General features: G+C 36.1%; 1 protein-coding gene across 9 annotated transcripts in view; it reads left to right on the forward strand.

Moving 5' to 3' along the window:
* The window catches only part of CDC14A (cell division cycle 14A), a 300,191-nt gene that overhangs the window by 67,601 nt on the left and 209,801 nt on the right, over positions 1–22,789 (forward strand). For all 9 annotated transcript variants that reach the window (XM_007485031.3, XM_016429048.2, XM_016429047.2 and 6 more), the window contains exon 3: positions 19,995–20,070. In XM_007485031.3, coding sequence (XP_007485093.1) covers positions 19,995–20,070 — 76 coding nt within the window. The remainder of the gene's footprint in view (positions 1–19,994; positions 20,071–22,789) is intronic.

The raw sequence follows: 22,789 nt of genomic DNA on the forward strand, positions 1-22,789 counted from the left end.
AAACTTTACAATCTTGAGTGTTGAGTTCAATTTTGAGTGCTATGGATTAAGAAGAGCATTTAGAAACTGGAGAGTGTCCAGGAGAGGACATGGAGGATAACATGTCATTTCATGATGTCATATGAGGACTGGTTGAAGGAACCTCTAATTTGGAATAGAGACTTAGTGGGTACATGATCATTGTCTTGAACAAGTATCTGAAGGGCTGTCCTGTGAAGGAGGGAGTAGACTTATTCCATTTGGCCCCAGAGAATGGAACCAGGACCAGTGGGTAGAAGTTGCAGAGAACCAAACTTAGGCTTGATGCTAGGGAAAACATCTTAACAATTAGAACTATGCAAAAGTGAAATATGGACTATCTCTAGAGGGAGATGGTTTCTTGAAATTTGGAGGTTTTCAAGCAGAGGCTGGACACTGACTCAGTGGGTTTATCCTCATGGGAATTCCTTTTATGTATAAGTTGGTCTTTAGGGCAATTAGAGTGCTGAGACTGAAGCCAGGAAACATCACTGGCAAAACTCAGAGTTGGCAATCAATAAATGTTGTATATGAGAACAGCTAGGTGGGACAATGGATAAAGAGCCAAGCCTGTAGTCAAGAAGGTTCATCTTTCTGAATTCAGATGTGGTCAGACACTTACTAGCTATGGGACCTTGAGCAAATCACTCATCCTTGTTTGCTTCAGTTTCTTCATCTGTAAATTGATCTGGGGAAGGCTCATACCACTCTGGTATCTTTGCCAAGGACCCCCCACCCCAAATGGGGTCACAACAAGTCTGACATGACTTCAGATAACAATAACAATGTGAGTAGGTCTAAATGGCTTCTGAGAATTCCTTCCAGCTCTGAAATTCTCTCATTCTTTTGTTCAATTGTATTGATCTCTGCTTGATATACCCTAGGTATTATAAGTTATTTCACCTCTCCAAACCTCAATTCCCTTACTTGTAAATTCAGAACGTTGAAGAATGTGATTTCCAAGACCAATTGGAGTTCTAATATACTATGAATACAGGATCATAGATTAAGGATCTTAGATGTCATTGATTTCAATCACTTCATTTTATAGATGAGGAACTGAGAGCCAGAGAAGTTAAATAACTTATCCAGGGCCATAGTTTCAGAGATGGAATTTTTAAAAAAACTCCTACCTTCTGTCTTAGTGCCAATTCTAAGACTGAAGAGAGTGGCAAGGGGCTAGGTAGTTGATGTTAAGTAAATTGCCTAGAGCCAGATAGCTAGGAAGTCTCTGAGGTCACATTTGAATCCAGGTCCTCAGGACTCCAAGTCTAGTGCTCTATCTAAATATGCCAGGATGTAGATTATTTACAACTCGCCCTTTGCATTATAAAGTTACAACCTACTTTATATGAGTGGTGAAAGGGGAATGTCTCAGTTTCACTAAATGTGATAAAAACCTACTGAAAATTAGGGAAAAACAAATGTGACAATTTCATTTTATAATTGATTCTTTGACTCTAAATTGGATTTGCCCATTACTAGATTGGTACTGCTGTGGCCATTAAGATAGAAATAATCAGAAAAAAATGACCATAGATCAAAATTGATTTCAAAATATAGAATATTTAAATTACCCAATACAAATAGCTGCAAACATAATTTTTGTATTTCAGTAAAGATTCTGCTGGTAGCTTTGAGAGAAAGCAGATAGTGTAGCTCCCTCCGTAACAGTTTGAAGAGACCTTCAACAGGTCTCCTCTCTAGGAGATTCCTTTTCTTTTTCTGGTGCTACCCTGTAGCAATTCATAGAGGGTCTGTAAAGAGAGGAGGTGGAGAGAGAGAGAGAGACAGACAGACAGACAAAGTCAGAGACTAATAAAAGTCAAGGAAGAAAAGGAATATTCCCCTAATTGGCCAAACACAACCCTCTGGCCAGTTCTTCAAAAATACTTACTTTGCTGGTAGAGACAGGAGAGAGTCTTGGTCCAAGATCACCTGGAGTTGTAATGTCTTGGAGTCCCCATTGAATAACCATGGCCCTAAATTTATCAAGCATATTTTAAAGCTTTTTTATATTTATCATCATAGGTAGGATGCATGTTAACATCCCCATTATCAGGAAGTTTTTAGTCATGATATTTTTGATTTCAGTAGTTTTCTTGTAATCAAGAACTCTAAAGCAGAATTAAAGGAAAAAAAAAAACCCAAGTCAACCACTCTCATTAACAGGGATTTTGGTCTATTTTAAAGAACAGGTGGAAGCTAAGGGAACAAAGTGGTGGGTTTTATAAGCCCATAAAAATGAGTTTTCAGTGCTTAATCTAGTGAAAAGGTTATCTCTGCTGTTGATTCTCACTTCTTTTCTCAAAATGATTTCTTCACAAGGAACAGGAACTCTATTATAAAAAGAAAAAACAAACAACAGACAACAAAAAAGCCTAGCAGCCCAGAAATCTTGACACCCAGACTTCTTTTTGTTGTCTTTTGTAGACTAGTCTGTTCTGAACACTTAAAAACTAAACCATGCAATAAACACCCTACAAAAAGTACCAGAGCTGGCTGGGTCATTTTATATCAAAGTCTAAAATCATGTTGATATGTAATTTTAGGAAGAGGCAGAAGTAGCTAATAGTGGAGTCCTCTTCAGAAACTACAGTAGTTTTTCCCTTAGCTCCAATCCCACTCTCTTAAAAAAAATTATTTGTTACACTAAAGTTCTCAGGTATCTTCCTCCTTCCTTTCCCTCATCCAAGAGAAGGCATAATTTGACAAAAAAAATGTATATAAAAACTATATCATTTCTATTCATCAATTCTTTCTCTGGAGGTAGACATATACAAGTTATTCTTAAAACAATTTTTCTGTTGCTGTTATAATGTTCTCTTGGCTCTGCTTGATTCATTCATAATTTCATATAGATCTTTCCATGGTGTTAATAAATTAAACAGATTATCATTTCTTATGGCAAAATAGTATTCCATCACAATCATAAACTACAACTTGTTTAGCCATTCCCCAACTGATGGGCATCCACCCAATTTTCAGTTCTTTCTTACCACAAACAGAGCTGCTGTAAATATTTAAGAACATGTAGGTTCTTTTCTTTTTTACTTGATCACCTTAGAAAATTAAGCTAATAGCGGTATTGCTAGATCAAAGGGTATATACACAGTTTTCTAAGTCCAGTCTTTTATGGCTGCCATTGTTTTTGGTATTTTTAGGGACTGTTTTGTGTAATGGGATTAGTTGAGGATTTGTAATCAGAGGGTCTGGGTTTGAATTATGGCTCTGTCATTTAGTCTTTTATCAATCTTGAGAAAATCACTTAATCCCTGTAGTCTGAAGTTTCCTCATCTGTAAAATGTGGGAGTTTGACTAGTTTTGTTGAAGGTCCTTTCCAGCTCTAAATCTGTGTGACTCCTCCAAGACAGATAAAGGTGTCATATTTGTGGGCTGGAGAAATTCCTGGTGGTGATAGAGCCATATCTAACTCTAAATGTAATTGGGAAATGTTTAATAAAATAAGTAAAAATATAGTAGAACATAGGTAATGTTAATTTGTGGTTTTCTGTGTATGGACCAGCAGGGTGCATTTCTATTTGAGTTTGACACCACCTTAGGATACTGTGGAATATATTCTAGGATGTTGTAATCTTTAGTTTGTGGGCTCTGCATGGGTATATATATCCCCTGTTAGCCAAATATTAGTTCATTGATTTACTGGGAAAAAAATTTGCTGTCTAATTATTGATGGCCTCTACTTAATAATTTATAATATTGTCAATGCAAATGTTTTCTATTGCTTTGTTATGGTTCAGTTGTTTTTAGACATATCTGACTCTTCATGGTTCCATTTAAGGTTTTCTTGAGAAAGAGAGTATAGTTTACTATTTCCTTCTTTCACAGGTGAGGAAACTGAGAAAAGGGTTAAGTGACTTGCCTAGGGTCATAACAGCTAGGAAGAGTCTGAGGCCAGATTTGAACTCATGAAGATGAGTTTTCCTGACTCCAGGCCCTCCACTCTATCTACTGTGTCATCTACCATCCACATTGCTAGTTGGTACCTAATTAATTTAATAAAAGTATTCTCCCCGCATTTATTAAGCACTTTTTGTGAACCAGGTATTGAATAATATGCCAAGAGCTTCCAATACAAAGAGGAAAAACAAGAGAGTTTTTGCTCTCAAGGACTTAAGTAACAGTCTTAATAGGGGAATATGGTATTTAGAAATAAATATTTTACAGGGTAAAAACATGGTTAGGGTAAAAATGTTAAATTAGTATTAAATACTATAAGATAACCTCATCCATGAAGTGTTGAGGGTTTTGGAGTAAGGTGATCCTTGACTTTCAGGAGAGACATTTTTTATTGGGGTGATCAGGGATGATGACTTCATGGAGGAGAAGGTAGTCTCTTAGCTGGGAAGACAGCATTGTGCAATTGGAAAATTAATGAATTTGGAGTTAGGGGACCTGAGTTTGAACCTTGCCTCAGCCACTTATTAAGAACCCATGACAGTGGTCCTTTAACCTTTCTAGACCTCAGTTTCCTCATCTGTAAAATGAGGAGACTACACTAGATAGCTTGTAAGATCCCTTCTAGCTTTAAATTTATGATTGTATGTTCCCTTGAATTGATTAACTTACCCCTTTTTAATAGCTATGCAGAGAACACTGTTTAAACCTGAATATTTAGCTCCTGTTCTAAGATTTCCCTTGGGACAAAACGTATCTTGATTTAAGTGAGTGGTCTATTCCAAAGTGGCTTACTGAATCATGTTGATCATGAGAATAGACAGAAGGAGTTAGGAATCTGGTTAATTTCCTCAACTCATCCAAGTCATCATTTGTCTTTTTTTGTTTTTTTTTTCTCCATCACCAGAAACTATTATTTTTAAGTTCTCAAACATTTTAAAGAGAAATGCCTTTTAGATTATTAACTGTTCAGTTACTTTCTGCCTATCTCTCTATATGTATATACTGTATACTTAAAGGCTTTGTAATTTTCTGTAATTGTAGTTATTTCTCCTGCCACAATTTATCTTTTCTAGCATCCAGTCACTGTGCTAACCATCGAAGATACAAAGAAAAAAAATGATAGCCCTTGCCTTCAAGGTGGGGGAAATAATGCATACATATTTATGTAAATACAAAATATAGAAAAAAATAATTTTGTGACTGAGGTGAGCAGCAACAATCTTGTTTCAAGGAAGAGCTCTATATAGGAAGTGACTACTGAGTTGAAGTTTGAAAGGAGTTTAGAATTCCAAGAGGCAGAGATGAGACAAGACAGCATTCCAGGCTGGGATCTCCAAGTAGACTAATTTAGTTGTAATGTGGAGTATAATGTAAATCAGTCAAGTGTTGGAACCAGTTTGTGTAAGACTTTAAATTCCCAATTAAGGTATCTGTATTCTATTCTATAATCAATAAGAAAAAGCCCAGGAGCTTCTTGAGCAGAGGCCTGAAATAGTCTAATATGTACTTTAGGAATTTCACTTTGGCACCTGTGAGGATTGATGAACTGATACAGATAATGGAAAGGGAAGAGACAGCAGGCAAGAGAGCCAATTTAGGAAGTTATCCTAATAATCTAATAATATGAGGTGATAAAGCCCTGAAGTAGAATAGTGAGTGCAAAGAAGGGGATAGATGGGAGAAATCTTTTAGGAATTGTCATGGCCCAAAAAAATCATTATTCTTTAGCCAACCTGGAAGAGGGAATTTTTGAATAGATAAATTGTACTTGGATGATATGGAGAGAATGTATCATAGCACTGCAACTGGAAGCATCTCAGTGGCACAGTGGATTGAGTGTTACACTTAGAGACAGAAAACCTGGTGCCTTCCTTGTATACTGATTAGCTATGTGACTGTGGGCACTTTGTCTCAGCCTTAGTTTCCTCATCTGCAAAATGGAGATAATAATGGCCTCTACTGCAAAGACTCATGGGGATCAAATATGATAACATGTCAAATATCTTCCAAATCTTAAAAAGCTATAGGCATGCTATTATTATTATTTTCAATTTGTCAGGACCTTCTAGATCTATGGATCTAGATATGGAGGACATATACACATACACACATATATGTATAGATATGGGAAATGTATTTGTTTTATATATAGAATGTTTTATACCAACATACATGTTAACTATTGATATTTGCTATTCTTTTTGAGGGAATATAAAAAAACTGACATTTTGAGAGGCAGAATGATTAAGGAAATAGAGAACTGGCCCCACAGCCAGGAAGATCTAAGTTCAAGGTCTTCAGATGGGAGTAGCGTAACATTCCAGATGAATGACACTGTTTGAACAAAGGTGATGGATGAAATTGGAGGTTATTGAGGAAGAGTTAATGACTTGGTAAATGACTGACCTGTATAGAAAGGAAGGAGGAGTCAAAGATGAGGTTTCAAGCTTTGGTGACGGAGAGAACATGGTATGATGAATTGAAAGTGACAAGAAGAGTTAGGTTAAGCGAAAGGAAGGAGGTTTTGATAATTGGAGTTATAAAATATTGGAGTGAGTTAGAATGATCTCCCCACCACAAATGGTTAAAATGAAAAAATCTGGACATATTTAAAGGGGCAAAAATCCATTGGTAAATGCATTAGACAAAGTTTTTGAATGGCTTTAAGAAGAGATTAGGGGGGGAAAAAGATTAGAAAACTGTTCCAAGTATTTAGATGCTGACCTCTCTAAAGGCTCTTTGATCGAGGGCAAGTCACTTAACTGTTTGCCTTAGTTTCCTCATCTGTAAAATGAGCTATGGGACAAAATAGGCAAAGCAATTTAGAATCTTTGCCAAGAAAATCCCAAATAGGGGCATGAAGAGTTGAACATACTTGAAAAACAACTGAACTTTCTAAAGGCAGGACGGGAGGATTCTATTGGGTCGCCTTCTACCCCTAGGATTCATTACGAGTTGACTTTCCATAATTGATGTTAAATTCACTGTTGCTTTTTAAAAATTTTGTTGTGAAAGTTTTAGCTTAAATTTTCATGAGAGAAGCTTAATTTAAATTTTGGCTTTTTAAATACTTAATTCTTCCATTCCCCCCACCAGAGTTTATAATATGATGGCTAGAACCCACTAATACTATTTAGACATTTATTGGGGACTGTCTTATAATCAGTGCCAGGTGTAGTAGTCAATCGTCTGGCATGGTTAATTCAAGGAATATTTTGTGAATGAAGACACAAGTATGTTTAGCTGACAATTAATTCCTTAGTACAGTAAGAAGTTTGTGTCAGTGATAGCATCTTGGATAAAATGTTCTAGTCAGACAGTGTTGGCAGATGTAATCAAATCATTTTGGCCTAGATAGCCTGTGAATGATTGGAAGTTAAGAACTAAACTATTTACATTCTTTCTCTAGTTGTCCAATTTAATTTCCTTTTGATAAATAGAGAAGACTTGTTATTTGAAGATGACTCATTTTAAAGAGGGCTGCTTTGCTTTGGTGTACTAGATTCAGGTCTCAGTCCTGCCTCTTGTTTTTTGTCTGATCTTTAGCAAGTCTCTTCCAGCCCCTGTTTCCTCATCTCTTATTATGAGGGTTTAGATGGTGTCGATTTGATGACCAACAAAGGTTCACTGGAGTTTTAACATCCTACAACATTATGATTTCCTTTTTTTCTTATCACAGGAGATTAAGTTTACTAGGTGGTAGAATTATGCCTCTTTAGTGTTTCCAGTGTTTTCTTTTTCCTTTTAGCCATTCCTAGGATGGAAATCACTTGAAACATTTAAACATTGTATGCTGAAATAAAACTAAGGGCAGGCAAAGTGGGTCATGTCACTCTTTAGGGAACAAGGAGAGACGATTTTATTGTTACTAGGTACAAATAGACAGTTTCAATGCCAGAATATTCTTCTCTTTATGACATGGAGATTTTGTCACATGTGTGGCAGGGAGGGTTCCAAACCTGTGGTGGATTTGGGGTGTGTGTGTATGTACCTACTATGTGTGTGCATAATTTTCAGTTCTTACCCAGATCACAGAATTGGCCGGTTCTGTACTGAACATGATACGACTTTGTTTGGGTGACTCACGGTCATCCTTCCGCCACATTGCTGGCATTCTATATCATTGTAATAAGAATGATGCCTTTGGAGGGAGATGGTGGCGATTAAGTACAGAGGGCTGCTTGGTCCTAAGTGAAATGCAGCCAGATTCTTCACTAGTTCATATCTCGTGTGTGTGTTTTCCTCTTTTTGCTACCAGTGTTCCTGCAGCTAGACATCATTTCTTCACTCTTATTTTCTGCTTCTAAGCTGATACAAGCTGGAAAACAAGTCACCATACTTGTTAGAATTGTGCCAAAAGTGAAAGTAAGGGCTTAGTGAGAGATGGCCCAAGAGTCTCTTCTCTGAGGAAAATAAATGAGCTTTATTTAGTGTCTAGGGGTTGAGAAGAGCTATTTTGGCTCCTCAGATACATTATATGCTATATTTGTATCTATAGATAAATCATACACACACATACATATGTACTATATATAATATACTATTATTATATATCTGTACCATATAGGAAGAGGGGGAAGAGAATAAGGGTTTATATAGTACCTACTATATGCCTAGAACTGGGTTAAGTGTTTTACAGATATTTAATTTGATTCTTACAACAATGTTAAGATGCAGCTACTATTATTATCCCTATTTTATATATGAGGAAACTGAGGCAAACAGAGATGTGTCTAGGAACACACAGCTAGTAAATTTTAGAGGTCAGCTTTGAACCCAGGTCTTCCTGACTTCATGTCCTGTGCTTTATCCACTGTGCCACCTACCTACTTAGTATATATGTGTATGTATATAATATGTGTATACACATATTAAAATTTTTTAATCTTATCACATTCATTTCTGAATATATTCATCTTTCCTCCTCTGCTTAGCAACCCAGTGCTTGTCACAAAGATTAAAAAAAAAAGAGGAAATAAAACCAGATGTATAAAACCAATCAACCTGTCTGGCAGCATGTACAATATTCCATGGCCAAAGTACTTTTTACCTCTGCAATGAAGAGGGGAAGTGTGTTTTCTCAACTCTTGTCTGAGACTAAGCTTTGGTCATTGTAATTACAGCATTCACTTCTTCTGTTCTCTTCTCCTTATTTCCTTTTGTTTCTTTTTTCCTTCTCTTTTTCCTTTCCTGTTCCCTTTCCTCTTTCCCTCCTCTTCCCTCTCTTCCTTCCAAACAACACTTTTATAGGTGAGATGGTTGCAACTATAGTGAATTGTAAAAAAAATTAGATGATGGGTAACAGGCTAATTAGCCTCTATATTTCGGGTCATATAGGAGATAGGCCAGCCATGAGACTGGTGCGGGTCTGTCCCATTGTTGGGAGTTTGTTCCAGAGCTGACTCTCCTTCCTAGACATTTCTTGCTCCTCCTCCCTTTCCAGGCAATTTTCCTTTTTTTTACCATTCTACAATCCATTTTCTACTAGCTTCATTCTACTAGAGGCAGAGTTTGGAGGTGAAGACTTTGTTAGTCTTTCCTAAGACTCCTCTGTAGGGCAGCTAAATGGTACAGTGGAGAGAGCACCTGGCCTGGAGTTAGGGAGATCTGAGTTCAAATGTGGTCTTAGTCACTAGCTAGCTAGTAGCTTGACCCTATGCAAATTATTTAATCCCTATTTGCTTTAGTTCTCCATCTACAAATCTGTGGGGGCATACTAGAAAAGGAAATGGTGAATTAGTTCATTATTTTTTTCCAAGAACAGCCCATGGACAAAAGTCTATGGGGTCATGTAGAATCAGAAACAATTGAATGACTAAACAACAGCAACAATAGTAAGACTGCTGGGGTGAGTCAAGCTGAATATACAGTTTTGTGTTGGTACTAGGACCAGACCCACTTAAATAAGAGTTTGGACTTTTTTCAAGTCACCATATTTGAGGCCATCTGGTGCCTTTGAAAAATATATTTGTGGGGGCAGCTGGGTGGCTCAATGGATTGAGAGCCATGCCTACAGACAGGAAGTCCTAGGTTCAAACTTAGCCTCAGACACTTCCTAGCTGTGTGACCCTGGGCAAATCATTTAACCCCCATTGCCTAGCCCTTGCCACTCTTCTGCCTTGGCACCAATACTTAGTATTGATTCTAAGATGGAAGGTAAGGGTTTAAAAAAAAGAAAAGATTTTTTGGCTTATAGATGAGTGTTTCAGTCCTATATCTAAGACTAGTTGTGTGAAGGATGAACAGTGCACAGAAATTGACAGCCTAGTAGTGCCTCTTTCTTATAACAAGCCTGTTAATTCATGTGGCTATGAGCTGGGATTGTTGTTCTGCTAAAATGGATGTGGTACATTAAACCAAGAGCCGAAAAGGTCCTTAGATATCATCTCATTCATGAAATCATAGAATATAGATTTGGAAAGGCCATTAATGACCATCTAGTCCAACCTCCTCATTTCATTTAAAGGAATTGTTTGAGTTTTATTGAAGTCTTTCCTTTTTTCCCAATTTTTTATTAAATTAATTAATTTAGAATATTTTTTCATAGTTACATGATTCATGTTCTTTCCCTCCTCTTCTCCCTCCCTCCTCTGGGAGCTGATGAGCAATTCCACTGGGTTTTACATGTATTATTGTTCAAAACCTATTCCATATTATTAATATTTGCAATAGAGTAATCATTTAAAGTCAACAATCCCCAATCATATCCCCATTGAACCATGTGATCAATCATATGTTTTTCTTTTGTGTTTCTACTCCCACAGTTCTTTCTCTGGATGTGGATAGCATTCTTTCTCATAAGTTCCTATGGGTTGTCCTGAGTCATTGTATTGCTGCTAGTAAAAAAGTCTCTTATATTTGATTGTGCCATAATGTATCAGTCTCTGTGTACAATGCTCCCCTGCTTCTGCTCCTTTTGCTCTGCATCAATTCCTGGAGGTCTTTCCAGTTTATATAGAAATCTTCCAGTTCATTATTACTTTTAGCACAATAGTATTCCATCACCATCAAATGCTACAATTTGTTTAGCCATTCCCCAACTGATAGACATCCCCTCTTTTTCCAATTTTTTTGCCACCACAAAGAGCGTGGCTATGAATATTTTTGTATATGTATTTCACCCTATTATCTCTACCTAGTGTGGGTATGGCTGGATCAAAGGGCATACAGTCTTTTGAAGCCCTTTGGGCATAGTTCCAAACTGCCTTCCAGAATGGTTGGATCAATTCACAACTCCACCAGCAATCCCAATTTTGCCACACCCCCTCCAACTTTATTACTTTCCTTTGCAGTCATATTGGCCAATCTGCTGCTAGGTGTGAGGTGGTACCTCAGAGTTGTTTTGATTTGCATTTCTCTAATTATGAGAGATTTAGAACATGTTCTTATTGATAGTTTTGGTTTCTTTATCTGAAAACTGCCTATTGGTGTCCCTTGACCATTTATCAATTGGGGAATGGCTTGATTTTTTGTACAATTGATTTTAGCTCCTTATAAATTTGAGAAATTAGACCTTTGTCAGAGGTTTTTGTTATAAAGATTTTTCCCCCAATTTGTTGCTTCCCGTCTAATTTTGGTTGCATTGGTTTTGTTTGTACAATCCCCTTTTAATTTAATGTGATCAAAGTTACTCATTTTACATTTTGTAATATTCTCTATCTATTGCTTGGTCTTAAATTCTTTCCCTTCCCATAGATCTGACAGGTGTACTATTCTATGTTCACCTAATTTATTTATGATTTTACTCTTTATATTTATATCATTTACCCATTCTGAATTTATCTTGGTATAGGGTATGAGATGTTGATCTAAACCTAATCTCTACCATGCTGTTTTCTAATTTTTTCCAGCAGTTTTTGTCAAATACCTTTTTTTCATAGTATTGGAATAATTTCCAAACACCCATCCCTCTTCCTTCCCCAGTGAACACTTCCTTTGTAATAAAGAATGAAAAGCCAAACAGTGAAGCAAAGTCATAGTACTTCATCTAACCAACCAATCTCTATCTAGTGCTGACCATCTTTAGAATTATGCCATGTTCAGTTTTGTTTTATTATTCTTTTCATTTACATGATAATGTATATATGTACACTGTTTTTACTGGTCCTGTTTATTGTATCAGTTCATATCAGTTCTTATCTTTATCTTCTTCATATTTTCCTTCCTTATGGTATAGCATTTATACATTTTTATTTTTCTTTTTGCCTTCCTTTCTCTCCATTTGGAAAAGCACCTTTCAGACTAGACCTCTAATATGGAACTTCTTCCATGAGAATGTTAATCCACTTAGTTTTGGAACTCTTCCTTGGGCTGAGTTTATTGGTAAGGGGGTACAAACTCACCTAACCCACTAACCATACCTACCTGACCTCAAACCATGCTTCACTTTCTATTCAGCCATCTACTCTGGGCATCTTGCCATCTCTCCCATTTTCTACATGTGTACTGCTCTGTTCTTCTTCCCTCCTTTTCTGCCTCCTCTCCTTACCTTCTACTGTTAGGAACAGTAGTCAATCTGTTTTACCCATGTTTAGGAACAAGAACCATTGCTTTTATAGATAGAGGATACAAACAAGGAGTTCTCAAAAGAAGAAAGGCAGGGACAAGCAGCGACCATATCAAAATGCCGTAAATCACTAATAATAATAAAAGAAATACATAGCAAATCAATTTCAAGATTCTCCTTTATTTCCATCCTATTGGCAAAGATGCCAGAAAAGGAAGATTATTATTGGATGGACTCTAGGAAAACAGACATCCCCATGTTGTGAACTAGTCCAACCATTCTGAAAAAAAGTTTGGAATTATATTTCAGAAGTAATGAAATTGTGAATATCTTTGACCCTGTAATAACATACCTAACTAGAATATATTCCAGAGAGTTCCAAAATGGGGGAAAGGACTTTTTGTTATAGCAAAAACCTGAAAACAATAGGTATTCATCAATTGGAAAATGACTGAACAAGTTAGGGTATATGAATATAATGGGAAATGATTATACTATAGAAATGATGAAAGGGACAGATTCATAGAATTCTAGGAGCCTTATATATGGAGCAAGATGATCACAATTAGGAAAACAATTTGTACAACAACTGCCACATTGTAAGGAAAACAACCATGAAAGACTTAAGAACTGTGATCAGTGTTGATTCACAGTTCTGGAGAATGGATGATAAATCATGCCTCTTACCTCTTGGCAAAAGGGTGATACAGTAGAGGTGCAAAATGAGCCATATGTTTTTAGACTAATGTGCCCATTTATTTTTCTTTTGACTATACTGATTAGTTATAAGGAAGGATTTTTTTTTTGGCCAGAGGTTTGGGGCCAGGTGGAGGGTGAGTAGAAATCTATAAGGAGATATGGGGGAGCAGATTAGTAATACCAATTCTCTACCCTCAAGAAAACAATGAAAAAAAGTGCTGATGGAGCATTAAAAACATACACAAAGAGACACAGAAGAAAGTAAAAGGATGTTCAAAAGGGGACAAACAGGGCAGTGTTGATACTCCCAAATGCTGTGTTAAATTCATTACATAGTTAAAAAACAGTCCCAAGTTGTATGTAATAAGAGTTCATGGCATAATTTAAAAAAATAGGGGGGTAGACTGGGAATGAATGCAGGATAGGCTAGGGCAGTGATGGAGAACCTTTTAGAGACTCAGTGCCATGCCCTTCCCCCCTCCCCCAGCTTCCAGCGACCAAGTGCCACCCGGCTCTTCTTCGTTTTTTGCCTTTCTGTGCTTCTTTATATTTTTGTTCTTTTCTCCCCCCTTACATCATAGTCTGCTGCATTCATGCACCACATTATGATTAGGTATTCCCTAATTGATAGGCATTTGCTTTGTTTCCAGTTCTTTGCTACCATAAAAAAAGTATAAACATTTCCTTCTATGGAACTTTTCTTCCTTCCTAATTTCCTTCCTTCTTTCCTTCCTTTCTACTTTCCTCCCTCCCTCCTTCCCTCCCTCCCTCCTTCCCTCCCTCTCTCTCTCCCTCCCCCCCCTCTTATTTCTTTGTAACATAGTTGGGTTTATTCTTATCTCCCAACTGGGTGCAAATCATTATAATTTTCAAGGAAAAAAGACATAGGAAAGAATCGCAAAATTCTCCCTTTCTGTCCTTACCTACCTCTTATTCTGAATAGAAAGAATATGAGCTTCCCAAGTTACAAACATCTCTTTGACCATGCAACAAATCTGACTCATATGGAAAATTAGGTTCTTGTTATAGAATATTAGAGTTGAAGAGTTAAGTGGTTTACCTTAGGTTGATACCATTAATTGTTGGAACTAGAGTCCATATGTCCAGGTATCCCAGTCCAATTGCTTTTTGGGTTATACCATGTTGTTATTTCCATGATTGATCTATAGCTAGTACAACTCTATTAGAAAGTCATTTTCTTTATGTCAGAAAGTCAGCATAAGCAAGGATACTGTTGAGGCAATGTGGAAACCTTGACCTTGGGCAGTGGTTTTCTTTTTGGTATTTTATTCTTTTTAACTTTGAACAATTAGGAACTGAGTGAAATTCAATCTTAATAGCTGTAAGACTGCTGATGGAATTTTTTTTCCTTTATGAAGGTTAATGAAGAAAGGTTAAGAATAAGGCTAAATCTTCCTACTGTCATTCTCTGTCAGGCAAATCCTTTATCCTCTTTTATATTTTATTTCATTTTTGCCAATGAATAAAACTGAAATTTGTATTTTTACTTCAAAGAAAAGTAACATCTGCCTTGAGCTTAAGAAAAATGAGTGAATGCAAAGACAGGCAAATCTTTGCCTCTTTTTAGGTTTTATGGTTTTAGAAAAACTCTGAATCTGGCGGTATGGATAATAATAGAATCTAGAATCCAGGGATTAGGAAACAGATAGATTCGTCTACAGAGTTACATGAAGAGAATATGTAGATATGGTGAAGTATTTGGTGGGCTAGCTTCTGTAGTTTGTAGATATTTATGACTATTTGCCTAGATCAAGGTGAGTCCCTATATATGTTTCAAATCATATTCAGTGAAAATTCTATGGACTTAATACTTTATAATGCCTTCTTTTCCCTTCAAGGACCTGGAAATATTCATAAGCAAATGTACCAGGGAGTTTTGATTAATGAAAGAATTCTCTGGGAATGAAGAGGATTATAACAAAGTATACTGTGATTAAAAAAAGAAAAAGAAAAGGACAAGGACCAAATCCTACAAAACTTCACAAATCTTACAAAACTGAGCTGCCAGAATAATCCTCTGAATGCACACTTCTAACCATGTCACATTTTTCCTTGAAAATCATCAGTGCTTCTTCCACTATCTTTAGGATAAACCATAAAGTTCTTAGCTTGGCTTTTAAGGCCCCTGTATAATCTGGCTGTTCTTTACCTTTCCAGATTTATTTCACACTACACTTCTGTGTACTCTTGTTTTTATTTATGTCTTTTGTTTTTATATCATCTTCAGTTTAGAGTTCCTAACCTGAAATTGGTGAATTTTATTTTAAGTGTTTTTGTAACTTTATTTCAATATAATTAAATTCCTTTGTAAATTTTTTTATGTCATACATTTTATCCTGAGAAGGGGTCCAGAGGTTTTACTAGATTGTCTGGCCATAACAGCCTTCCCTTCATCCAGAGATCTGTCTATAATCAAGAATTAAAAGGAGAAAAAACCACAACTCAGCAAAACCTTATTAATCCATAATTGAAATCTGATCACCATCATAGTCCTCTTCTTCTGCAGTGAAATACTGTATAACATGCTTCAGTGGATCCGTGAGCTTGTCTATGTGGGGTATGCCTTTTAGACTGGATAAAATTGACATCTACCCTCATGCCTCTCTCTTCCTATGTGATATATTGACTCTTTACCACGTCATCCCATAAATCCTCTGCCAGGGAACCTCTGGAGATGCTGAGGGTGTTCCTCTTAGATCTTCTGACATTGGATGGATTCTGGGTACCAATGAAGTTCATTGTTATGTTGCCTATTTGTTTATTCCTTACTTTCTACTATGTAAGCACCTCATATCCATTACTAATCATTCAATCTCACTTTAAACCCCTTTCATTACAATAGAGTAAATAAGTTTGTATAACTGAGGTAATAAAAAGACCTGCTAATTGATTTTTAAATAACTTAGAGAATTATTATAAAATAAAAAATGTAAGTCCAGAAGCTCTTTTGGTGGCATTAATTTCCTCTGAAGTACAATTTAGATGCTTCAAAGCCTGAAGTAAAGATTGTGGATTTATCTTATACTTCTTATATCAGTGTTGTCATGTCCAAATGCACAAGAAGTGATCTTTTAGCCTAGAATATCATTTCTTATATCTTTAGAACAAAGAGTTCTCTGGGTGATTAGTATAGAAACAGGGTAAACTTAATCAAATGTTGTGGGATAGATGTGTCATTTACAAAGCTCAGTTTGTATTGGTCACTCATTTTCACTTGCATCTTTTAGAATGATCCTCCCCAATGGAAAGTTCCATTTCCCTGATGTTTACTAGTATTATATTCTGGGCACAGTTTAGTTCAGGTTCAGCATGTCTATGTTCTGAACTCATGTATATGGCATTTTAAATCAAGATTGTTTAATAGAGGCCATTCCCATTCCGTTTATGTTGATAGGTACTCATCTTTTTCTATATCCTTTCTGCAGAGCCAGGCTAATTATTACTCCTCTGAAGAGAATGACTAATATTTTACCTAGGTGTAATTAGAGATATAGAACCAGAATTCTTTACTGGTTCAGGGCAAATGGCATTCAATAGGTCTACTTTAGTTTTCAGAGCATAAAAAAGTTTTTTTTTTAATGATAAAATTCACAAAGGGAATGGTGCTTTAAAGATCTTTTAGCTGCTTTCTCCTGGACATTTTGTTGTTGCTTAGAAATCTTTTAATTTAAGGCTTTAACAAGGAGTTAAACAAGACGTTGGTGTGAATCCTCTCTCCTTACTTAGTAGATGTTCCAAATAAGTCATTTAATTTTCCCATTTGTCAGTTGATGCATCTGTAAAGTGGTGGTACTATTTGTTGAATATGGAACAATAAGAGGCTAACAGAATATGCTTTATATCAACATACTTTTATTGAGCAACTGTTAAGTGTAGGGAAAAATATTTAAGTATGAGACATGGTTTTTTGCCATTGAATAGTTTATAACCTAGTTGAAGCTACAGGATGTATTTCACAAGCTCTGCCTCTCAGGTGTATAATTTTTTAAGTTGTACAAAGCATATTACATTTCATTACCCTGTGGCTAACCCAACAATGGGACTCTGAACTACTTGGAGACTTTTCAGCTTGGGTAGGAGCTGCCAAAACAATAGTCAGAATATGTATGTAATAATCATTGGAATTTTTGATGCCTTTTCACCCTTAAAGTTCTTGTGCACTAAGTCCAGTAAGATAGACAAGGCAATTGAGACTTGCACAAGGCAAGTGACTTATAGGATCATAGAACTTAGAGCTGGAAAATCCCTTTGAGATCCTCTCACCTTTTCCAGTTCAGGAGGTTAAGTGGCTTGTCTGAGTCACCCAGGCATCAAGCAATAGGGTCAAAATGTTAACCTTGAGCCCCCTAACTCCAAATCTAACCCTTTTTGTACTTCTACATTATGTTGCTTCTCCAGCCTGGTTATTGAGATCCCCTTGAAGTGGGGAAAGCTGAGACTTGGCTAACTTTGACTAAAATATATGGTGTAGATAAGTTGGAAAGGAGAGGAGGTCATTTTCAGCAGGAGAAATAGTGTCAAAAAGGAAACGGCAGGGTAAAAGTGCTTAGTTTGCATGGTAGATTTCAGGGGATGCTATAATAGAGAGCTTTGACTTGTATATATAATTAGCATTTATGTATGTGTGCATATAAATATAAATGGTGTTGGGAAAGGTCCCAGATTGATTGTGAAGGGCCTTGAATGTTAAACTGAGAAATCTGGTATTTAATGTACACTAGATCATTAAAATTTTTGAACAGAGGAATTATATTTGCAGAGTGGCATTTTAGAAAAGTTAACTTGGCATAATCATAGCTATAGAACTAGGAGTGATCTTAGAGATTATGTGTTCCAAATCTCATCATTTTACAGATGAAGAAATGGAGGTCCAGAGACCTGACATGACTTAGCCGAGTTGACCCAGGTGGGTGGATTGATTAGAATGGAGGAAAATCAGAAGCTAGCATGTTAAGGAAGAACCTATTCTGAGAGTTTTCTACCCTCAAGGAACTTATATTCTAATAAGAAAAAACCCACCTACATAATGTCTACAAGTTACATACAGAATAGATACAAGATAACCTTTGAGAGGAAGACTGTAGCAGATGTTGGGGGGGAGGGCAGGAAAAGACACAAATACAATTTTGAAGGAAGTTAGGTTTCCTAAAATGTGGAGGTGAGGAGGGAAAAGATTGTAAGAATGGCAGAGTTCCTGCAAAGGCACAGAGCTCAGAGGAGAGCATGTGGTATGTATGGCCTGAGGAATAGCAGGAGAACATACTGTAGAGTGCGTGCAGATGTGTTAAGGGTCAAAATCGAAAGGGACCAGCTTGTGACAAGCTTTAAATGCCTTAAAAGGAAGTGAAGCTCAGACTAAATGCTAACTTGGTATTTAGAGGCAGATGACTTGGGTTTCATTTGTGACTCTGCTGCTTCCTTCCTGTGTCACCGATCAATGTACTTATATTATTGTGGATCTCATTTTTAGAGCTGGACTTGAAATCAGGGATTTGGATTTATAGGCCAATGCATTTTCTAAATTACTTACACTACTTCCCAAGGACTGTTTCCCCCCCAGAACACTAGATACTTTTAGAGAGTAAATTTTTAAAAATGTATTTTTAGAGAGAGGTTTTGAATTGATCCCTGAAATTCTTATATATTTCTCATATGTAATGATAATAACAGACACAATGTCACAAAGTCTTCACAGTGTTTCCCCTCCCCCAATCATTTAATCAATAAACATTTATTAAGTGCTTTCTTTTGTGCCAGGGACTATGCTAAGTGCTGTCTGTGCATTATCTCATTTGATTCTCAATGAAAGGGAATGTGTAACTATATAGTTCAGAAGTGTCAGAATCAAAGCCAGGACTACATGGCAAAAGCCTGAATCAGATTAAAATGTAATTGGGAAATTTTTAACAAAATAAAAAGGTAACAAAACAGATAGAATTCATTTGTATTTTTCTATATCAGTATGCTGCTGGCAAGGATCCATTTCTATTTAAGTTTTTACTTTTTTTTTTTTGAGGCAGAGTTAAATGACTTGCCTAGCATCACACAACTAGTTAGTGACCGAAGTGAATTTGAATTCAGGTCTTCCAGTCTCCAAGCCTAGTACTCTCATTCATTGTGCCACCTAGCTGCCCCCATTTAAGTTTTTCCCTTTTTAAAACTCTTGCCTTCTGTTTTAGAATCAATAGTATCAGTTCCAAGGCAGAAGAGCGAGCAGTAAGGGCTAGGCAATGGGGGTTAAGTGACTTGTCCAGGGTCATATAGCCAGGAAATGTCTGAGATCATATTTGAACCCAGGACCTCCCATCTCTAGGCTTGGTTCTCAATCTACAGAGCCACCTAGCTGCTCCCCCTCTCCATTTAAGTATGATTTCATTTCTGTAGTCAGTCCAGACCTTAGTTTTACCACATTACATCCAAGGTAATTGGGGCACATAGAAGATTCTTGAGTGTCTCCGTGTTGTCTTTGTAGATTCTTCTGTCTTCAGTTGTCTGTGCCTTCATTCCTTCTTGGTTTATTAGTACTCTGTCCTTGTTGGGAATCCAGAAAAATGAGAGGTGGTGACACCTCACATTGGTCAACTTTGTTTTTTGTAACAAGGCTTTGGGGGATATTTAAGGTGGTTGTTGAGGTTAATTCATCTCAGTTGATTAACTGAGGTATTTGGATTAACTGAAAGATTTCTATTTTTTCATATGCTGTCTCCTGTTAACCTGGAAAATTGAAACTAACTTGATTACTAATTTACTTTTGTAATTTAAGGCTAAACTTTAAAATGTTTCATGAAATTTATAGCTCTACTAAATCTTTCTTTTTTTTTTTTAACAGTTTCTATGCAGATTTTGGACCTCTGAACTTGGCAATGGTATACAGATATTGCTGTAAACTTAACAAGAAACTAAAGGTGAGTTTTTTTTGGTATGAGAATTTTCAGAGTTCAGCCCAAGAGTTTGCCATGTGTAGACAATTCTGTTTTGTTGCCCCTTCAACCCAGGGAGTTTGTGTGGACACTTGTCCACCCACCACCAGCTGAAACTGATCCACTTGAGTTCACCACAAAGGACATGTTCACTTCTTTTACTTTTCAGGTTGGATAGAAATATGAACTGAGTGAAGTCACTGGAGTAGTGAGCTGAGAAATAAAGGGCAAATCTTCTTAGGTTTTCATTAATGAGGGTCTCTCAAATTCCCAACTAGGATAATCTTCCTGAAACCTTTATGTCCACCCTGGAACATTGTTACCAAGTGATATGATCCATGATTACATGGCAGCAGCTTTAGAAGAAGAAACTTGGTTTTGTTTTTAAAAAATCTAACTTTGTTTCTGTTTTAAAATGCTAACATTTTATGTATATATCTACATATATACACATACATTTGCTTATATGTATATCAACCAGGTTGCCTTGAATAAGCTAGCAATGATTTGTTAGGATTATTTTCCCTTTTGTGGCACAGTAATGGAACTCTTGGTTGTTTCTAATACTGAATCTCTGTTTTTATTTCAATTATATAGATAGGTGGATTTTGTTTTGATTTAACATTCTACATTCATGTGAAAGATTTTATACCTGCATTCTTTGATAATAGGATTATTTTATCTTTTTTAAAAACAGGAAATAAAAGTTTCTTTAATATAGAAAAATATCTAATCCATCCTTTTTACTTCAAATTTCTTAGGTAAATTGGTACTTAATTCTATTTAAATGCAGATAATTCAAATGACCAATAATTTCAATACTGAGAGCAAAATTTTCACATCAGTTATTAAATAAGTGGCCACTTACTGGATTATACATCTTCGGTACTGCAGTACATTGCCATAAATATAAAAGACGCCCAATGTGTATTTGTTGATGTGAATGATTATCAAGTTGTTGACCAAGGTGTTAGGGAGAAATAATGGACAGGTTGAATATTTACCACAGAAAAGTAAATGCACTGTTGCAATTACTCTAAAAATAGATTTTATTGATGACTTTTTATATCAGTCTTTTCTAGAAATAAAAAAACTCCCTTCCTCTGAATTGACAAATAAAAATATTTAAGTAGAAACATTCATTATAGTGTCAGAACCCAAAAAATGTATTCAAGATTCTACCCATGTAATCATATGCCCTCTCTGCCATTCCTATACTTTAAAGAAATATGAAATACAAATAGAAGGGAAACTATTATAGCTGATTCTAATGTATTATTAAAATGGATACTTGTCTACCTTTGGCAGAAGTGATTTTCAAAATGTAATATGACTTGAAAGTATATATAGTAAGGCATTTACCCATCATTCAAAGAAGAGTTATAGTTTTGAGAGAACTGTTTAATATTTTATGGTTTTCTGCTGAGGTAAATTATAGAACATAATATATACTTGAGATATTCACATTCTTCAAAGACCATTTTCATGTAAAGTGAGTTTTTAATGGGGGAATTGATGGGGAAAGTATAATTCATAAATAATTGATGCCTGGTCTTTCTTTTGGGGATTAAGTAATTTTTTTGTCTTCTTGCTGTCTTTTAAAAAATGCATTTGATGTAAAGTGGGTGTTAATAATAGTCTGGATCTGAGCCTTTTTTATAAGTGACCAAAGAGGGAGGAGGTTATTGTTTAGAAAAAAGCTGGCAGTATATTTACATTTAACCCAAACCAAATGTAAAAGAGTCGACCTGTTGAATAATGACCATTTTAAAGCTTAATGCTTTTCCTAATGTACTATATGAGTACACAAAGACTTCAGTTTTAATCAGTTTTGAATTGTAACTTTTCTCAGCATTCTTGTCCCTTCTAACCCACCCTGTCCATCAGTTCTTCAAAAGAATAGCTCTAATGGGCCTTGTGTCCCCAAACCTTCAATGGCTTTCCATTGTCTCACTGTTAAAGTCTGACCTCATTATGCTGGCATTTAAGTCACTTGAAGAGAGGTTGCTAATCTGTTTCTCCAGGCCACACTCCAAAATGGACTGCTTAACCTGAATATTTCTGAGTTCTCATCTATAATGATTTTTTCCCCATTTCCAGGGTTTATTTCTATATTTTGAAGATGGCATCTACCAAAATGCTACCTTTTCTGATTAATCCTTTGCTTCTTCCTCTCCCTTCATCAGCTGGTAGTAATCTCTCTCTCTCAATTCCCCTGCCACTTGGGTTTGTCTTTGCTTTTTGTATAATAGAATGAAAGATCATTGGCTTATAGGTATTAGTCTATATTACTACTTTATACTATTACTTTTTACAATCTAGCTTTCCTTTCCCTAATCCTACCCCATCCAAAGGGAAAAACAGAAATACTAAAAAGTTTGCAAAAGCATCACCTCAGAAACATTATTATAAACAACCACTCAGAAAGCCCAAGAGTGCCCATCCATCATGGTTGCCAAGTACCTCATCTGTTCTGGCAGCCAACACTTAGTTCTCTTTTATCCTTTATTTGGATGGATATCACTAAGATTCCTTTCTACTCTGAAATTCTGTGATTCTCATAAAGACCAAGTCCCCTGGGCTTTTTTAAAATGGGAAAGGACTGAAATACAATACTTTTAGAAAAGTAAAAGGCATGACTACCTCCAGAGAGAAGATGTTTCCTTAATGAATAAAGGTGTGGAATCAGCCAACAAATATTCAT

This window comes from Monodelphis domestica, chromosome 2 (assembly GCF_027887165.1).
Source record: "Monodelphis domestica isolate mMonDom1 chromosome 2, mMonDom1.pri, whole genome shotgun sequence".
Taxonomy (NCBI): domain Eukaryota; kingdom Metazoa; phylum Chordata; class Mammalia; order Didelphimorphia; family Didelphidae; genus Monodelphis; species Monodelphis domestica.